The sequence below is a fragment of the Octopus bimaculoides genome, chromosome 3, assembly GCF_001194135.2.
Source record: "Octopus bimaculoides isolate UCB-OBI-ISO-001 chromosome 3, ASM119413v2, whole genome shotgun sequence".
NCBI classification, from domain to species: Eukaryota; Metazoa; Mollusca; class Cephalopoda; order Octopoda; family Octopodidae; genus Octopus; species Octopus bimaculoides.
Window position 1 is genome coordinate 89,853,173 of NC_068983.1, and position 6,237 is coordinate 89,859,409.

Below are 6,237 nucleotides of genomic sequence, written 5' to 3' on the forward strand. Positions count from 1 at the left end.
ACCACGTGCTTTTGTAGCTCATTCATTCTTTTCTTCAATATCTCCATATCTTCGGTTGAAAAACCTTCAAATTCGGAATCACTGCTTGATAGCATGAAACTCCTCTCCATCTTCAAAGTTGAAAAAAATTAACGCCGCAAAAAATGTGGGAAAAAATCTTCCAAAATTCACTGAGTTCAAATATCATGCCAAACAATGTCGGAGACAATAACTCAACTGTTTACAAAGTGAAATCAGGTGTTTTAACGAATTTATTAACGAGATTTGGGTTCAAATATACATTTAAATAACAATGGGTATGCTCAGCCAGCTACAGCCGGGTTAGTCTTATTAACAAAAAAATTTTTCGGCCGGGTTAGTAGCGATAGGGTTAATGAAACGTCTAAATTCATGATTATTTTAGAATTTAATTGAAACTAATAAGGGGTGTTTTTGGTTAGAAATATAGTAAGGAAGGGGATAAACAATGCTGATGATTTGAGTTAGGACGTTATTACTAGGTGCTGTTATTATATGGCTGGAGGTGAAGAAAAGGTAATGAAAGGGTAGCAGTGGACTAGGAAAATGTGAATCGTTCACTAATGTAGATGAAGAGTTTAGAATAGAGAGGTTACTTTGTAGCTGGATCTAAACCAGGTGAAGTCAATTATGTGATGGCTTTTCTATATACAATAATACAAAATGTAGGGCAAATTTATTTGGAAGTGGGTTTGAATGTTGTTAGTTTATATTGATTTGTGACCAAATCTTGTTTTTATTTTTATGTAACTTAAACTGTTTTATCTATTCTTAGATACCACACTATGGTGATGTTTGTTCTCGCCTTGGCATGGCTAGCCAACAGCAGATCAGTGATCCAAATCATCGGCGTAAATGTAAGAACACTAAGGATTTAATAATGTCACCATCTCGGAAAAAAGCTATCAAAAGGTACAGAAAATTATATTGAAGTCTTGAAAGCTAAGGGGCTTCAATGCAGAGCTTTGTTCTATTTTTAATGGGATTTGTTATATAAAAAAAAATATGCTTTAAAATTTCATGCATTTTTCCATTACTATTATTTTTCCAGTTATTTCTTGATACTCAATGGAATTGTACTAAACTGATTTTATCATTCTCCACCTATTGTTTAGAAACATTTTCTGATTTTTATGATAGTTGTTGTAAAGCTTACAGACTGTTGAGATATCCCAGACATGTCGGCTGGGCTACTAATAAAATAGTTTATTAATAGAATGTTGAGTTTGTTAAATGCTACTTCATGTTTGAAAGTCTGTTTTCCTATTTTTATAAGAGGCCCGAGAAAAAGTATTCAATATATAAAGTGATAAGTTAATTGTTTGAAGCTGATTTACTCTATCACTACTCTGAGTTTCTCACTTGCATGTGTTTGCAATGCAAATGCATCCAGGTGAGAAACTCATAGGGTTGTGAATCATCAGCTTGAAATGAATTTAAATTATTTTATCCCCACTAAAAACCAGTGGTGTATGGTGAAAGCTTGTGTGCTAAATGATGCAATAATTCTTCTATAGAATACCATTTTCATAAATATTGCTGCAATTATGAAATGCATAGTTTAATGGTAAATAGAAATGTGCAATACTTATATAGAAATTTGTGTTGAACTGTGTTAGCAACACACTCTGTACCTGTTGTAGTGATTGCATTGACTAAATTATTTGCCTCCATTGTTTGAATACATATTTCAGATCAATTAGTGAGAAAGATTTCTTTGGTGTTCCAACAACATCTAATGGTAACAACTCTACTCAAAACCAGCTATCTCCATCTTTGCTCAATGAATCAGTATTATCCGGTTATGAGGGGGACGAGGAAGATTTTGTGATAGACAATGATCGTGAGTATAGTTATTAGTTTATTTTTCGCTTCAGTTTACTTAACCAGAAATATCAGTCTATTCTTGCATTGCAGATGAGTGCTTAGTAGTAGGAAGACTATTCGGCCTTGAAAATAATTATGTCAACAAAACTCCTCCCATCCAAAATTTATGAAAAATAGATGCAAAATTTGTGCGTGCCATCTTGTGTATATCTTTTTAATCATAATTTTTTATTTTTTACATTTTTTTTTTTTTTCAGTGGAACATAGACCTATGGATGTCCCATCCACTTGTTCCTGTGATCCTGTTGACTGTGGTGTTGGTGGTATGACGGCTGCTCCGGTCCGTTATCAGGGTCGATCTTACATTGTCTTTACAAGATCAGCAACTTCTAATTCTACCACTGCTGCAAGTTCTCATGTGGATTCACTACCAAATGGAAGCTCAGACAACAGCAGTGCACGCCAGGGGTCACCTTGCAGTCAGCCAGATGGCTGTAATCTCTGCCATTTACTTGACATCCGATCTCAGGCAAGAACTGTTTATGATTCTGGGACTGAAGAGGACTCTGATGGTGAAGATGACAATGCCAAGTTAAATCCTGCTTTTATGCGGACAAGATCTCGTGTGCGACCACACTGTGTTGTTGGCAGTAGCTTCAAAAGAAAGTGTAAAACTCAGATTGGTAGTGCTTCAAAAACTTTTGTCATTCCATAGCTGACTGTTTTCAGGAATGTTTCATTGTTTATGATGGTGATGATCATGATTATTGTATGCATGTGTGTGTATATAGATAAATGTGTGTGTGAATATTTATCTAAAGCAGTTTTAGATAAATACACAGCTGGTGAATCTTGGCCTCATTAATAGGGGGATATTATTTTTTCTGTATTAAGTGGCAAAAAATAGCATTAGCTGAGTCTGTAAAATTGTGACTTATTTTTGTGCTTAGTATATTCGTGTTTGATGTTATCAACAATGGTTTATGTTGAAAGACTACATTATTAAAAAAAAGATGTGTAGGTCTTTGGTAATGACATTTTTCACTACAGCAAAGATGATATATAAAATATTAAACAATTATTGCTGATGGTAGCATACTGATACCAAAAGGTAATCTTTACATCTAACTTAATATGGATGACTTGTTAGAACACCGAATACTGCATTGTTAGCTTTGAGAGATTTTCTCATATAGAAGCTTGGTGCATAAAAGTACACCTAGAGATCGTAGCAAACGAAATTCGTCTGTCATGGGTGCTGGAATTCCCATATCACATTTTGATTTATTGGACCTCGTCAGTGGGATGCACTGGTCACTGCATGCTAGTCTAGTCTTTCTGCCATTATATATCTGCATCTTTTAATGTGTGTGCTTTTATACACAAAGCACCTATTTGAGAGGATTTCTCAAGGTTAGTAACATAGTATCCGGTGTTCTATCAAGGCATGCTTGTAAAGTTGGATTGAAAAATATTAATTTATCACTTATCTCCAAACTGATGAGCAGTCAAGTAAGAAGTGGGCTTTCAACAGATAATTTATACCTATTTGATTCTTTGTTATAACCATTTCGCCTAAAAACTCTACAGCTGTGTATTTAAAACTTGCATGAAGGGAAGTTTTACTTCAGTTTCTCTCTTCTCTCTCTAATATATATATTATGTATTTAGAGAGAGAGAATAATGTTCAGACATAATCACTCTCCTGCTCACACTTTCTGTCATTACATTATTGCTCAATATAAAGTGGGATGTTGTACTTGAAGTTGAAATTTGTTCCATGAAATCTTTGTTTAAACTATTTGTGGTTAGTGTCACAGAGCAAGAGATCAATAAACTGAGTCCATAAGCTGGTTTCTATTCTTTGCTGAGGTAAATTCACCTCAACTATACCTCTTGAGGAAGATATGAATGCCAAATTCTTTCATTACTTATCTCATAAATTTCATTGTCTTGCAGTGAGAGGTCAATTATAAACTTTCATTCTTTGAAACTTTGTCTATCTCAGAATTGCAATATTTTGTTATTCCAAAATTTGAAAATTTTGTTAAAGCAATCTATTAGAATGTTTCATAGTTTTAGGTTTAGTCTACTTCTCACTCTTATGTATGCAGTGGATGGATAAGCTCCACATTTCTTTATATTTTGGAATGTGTGTGGGCATGAGAGATTGAAGTTATATAGAAGTTTGTAAAAAATTTATTTTATTTATTACCTTCAGACTACATGCTAGCTGTGTGATGTTCTATCCATGCTGACTCCAGCAGAGTAATATTTAAACTAGTCTCTTCAGAACATTCAAATTGACATTTCTCACTCCAAAGTTATTTGTCCTTCGAGTTAAGTTGGTATTGCATTTCTACATTCTGTTGTTTTATTAGCATTCAAAAGTTGAGCCCATTCCTAACGTTACATAATTTATCACTTGATATAAAATACATGGAAGTTTTATTTTTCAAGTACACCTTTTGGTTTCTGTTGTAATAAAAGCTGTCAACTTCTGGTTAAAATTCTTTAAGTTGTCACAGGAAATTAAAAAAGAATTACAAAATGTGTTAAGTATTATTTGTGGGTGTTTCATCTGTATTCTTACAATTTAAACAACATTGCTACCTTCAAATTGTCATCATAATGGAAGTGTGATTTGAGGTGATTGTTTTATTTACTCATTACTTAAGCAATCATGTGTTTATATTTGTGTAAACAAGTCCAAATATTAAATTGTTGCCAATATACTTCCCGAGCATTTTAGTTACATTGTTATTAAATGTCATGTTACATGAATTCTCCCAACTCTTTAGTTTTCAGTACTTTTTCTTTTTTGCAGTTTTAACGTTTTGCTTTTGATTAATTTATTTCTTCCTCTTATAATCTTTGTTGCAAAATTGTCATTAGTACATACTTTGCAACGTTTAGTTTTTTTGTTGTTGTTTTTTTCCCTTAAACTATCATCAAATATTAAGTGTAATGGAACTAAGGGCATTCCATTGAATCTTACATATATAAATTAATATATATGCAAGATGTTCCCCATATTGTGGCTCCTTCATCATTTATTCCTCCTCTAATTCAATGCAAAAGATTTTTTTTTTTACTGAAAGAAAGAAATCCAAGTATATTTCTGTCTTATTTATAGAATCTGACAGCCTTCTTTTTTATTTTAATTTATTTTTTTATTCACGATCTCTTAACATTTGTAATATTTTAATTTTGAAGAAGAAAAAAGACATTAATAGAATTTTGAATAAATAATTTGCAACAAATAATTTTTATTTTAATAAAATTTAATTTAAATTTATTTAATAAAATGTTATTAAAGACAATTTTAAGTTTTAGAGAATGTTTAACTCCGTTATCTGCTGTTTAGTTGTTTCATTCTTTCTGGTGGGTAGTTTGTGTAGCTGTGATGAATCTATACCTTATCGTTGGTTAGGGGAAGGAGAGTTTGATCTGTTTTAAAACTGGAGAAACTGGAGCAGCGCACTGAACCCAAAGATCTTTGAGATTTGTGAAACAGTTTTAAAAGCCAAAGTTAAGTACATCAATATATTTTTAATGTGCCCAAGCATGGCCACAGTCTACAGGCTGAAAGAAGTATTGAGATTCGGAAAAAAACAGCAGTTGAATCTTGGAATCATTGTTTTGTGTGCTTTTATGCAATCTTGGATATGATTTGAGAGACTAAACTATGTGTGCATTATCTGAGTTGTAATACAGTAGAATCATCTTCACAAGTTTCTCATGTCTTAACTTTGACTGTTGTGAGACTTCATTTTGTGAAAGGATGGATGACCACGAATACATTTCACTTGTAGACCCCTTCAAGTGCATATATTACATTGACCTATGGATGTTTAAGCTGAAAAAAAATAATGCTTCTCTAAAATTCAACATAGGTTGAGCCTCTGCATGTTTACCTGAAGTGTTAGAAGTTGCAACCAAATCTTACAAATTCTATTACATTACTCAAATGCATTTGATCAGAAGTGATCTGGTTTCAACTACATTAGGAGCAGTAACAAATTCTTTTAATACCTTCCCATAATGGTCAGTCATTAATTGGAAGACTTTGTCCAAATCAACTAGGCCAGCAAGAAGTCTGATTTTTAACTTTGGCAGCTGGGCAGGTGTTCCATAAATAGAACTTTTTTTTTTTTTTTTTTTTCTGGGGAGCCCAAAAGGATATTGCGAATGGTATGGTGTGAAGGAAGATTTACAGCCATTTTATTGGGAGTTTTCTCTCTTCCAGTCTGCAGTCCAACCTGCCATCTAGGCACATCATCATCATCATCGTTTAACGTCCGCTTTCCATGCTAGCATGGGTTGGACGATTTGACTGAGGACTGGTGAAACCGGATGGCAACACCAGGCTCCAGTCTGATTTGGCAGAGT

The 6,237-nt window shown here is 33.2% G+C and overlaps 1 protein-coding gene across 3 annotated transcripts in view; it reads left to right on the forward strand.

The window, feature by feature from the left end:
- LOC106883185 (cyclin-F) overlaps positions 1-5,143 on the forward strand; it is a 21,832-nt gene extending 16,689 nt beyond the window's left edge. For all 3 annotated transcript variants that reach the window (XM_014934104.2, XM_052966294.1, XM_014934103.2), the window contains 3 exons: positions 794-930; positions 1,713-1,861; positions 2,103-5,143. In XM_014934104.2, coding sequence (XP_014789590.1) covers positions 794-930; positions 1,713-1,861; positions 2,103-2,560 — 744 coding nt within the window. In that variant the 3' untranslated portion in view covers positions 2,561-5,143. The remainder of the gene's footprint in view (positions 1-793; positions 931-1,712; positions 1,862-2,102) is intronic.
- The last annotated feature ends 1,094 nt before the right edge of the window (positions 5,144-6,237 follow it).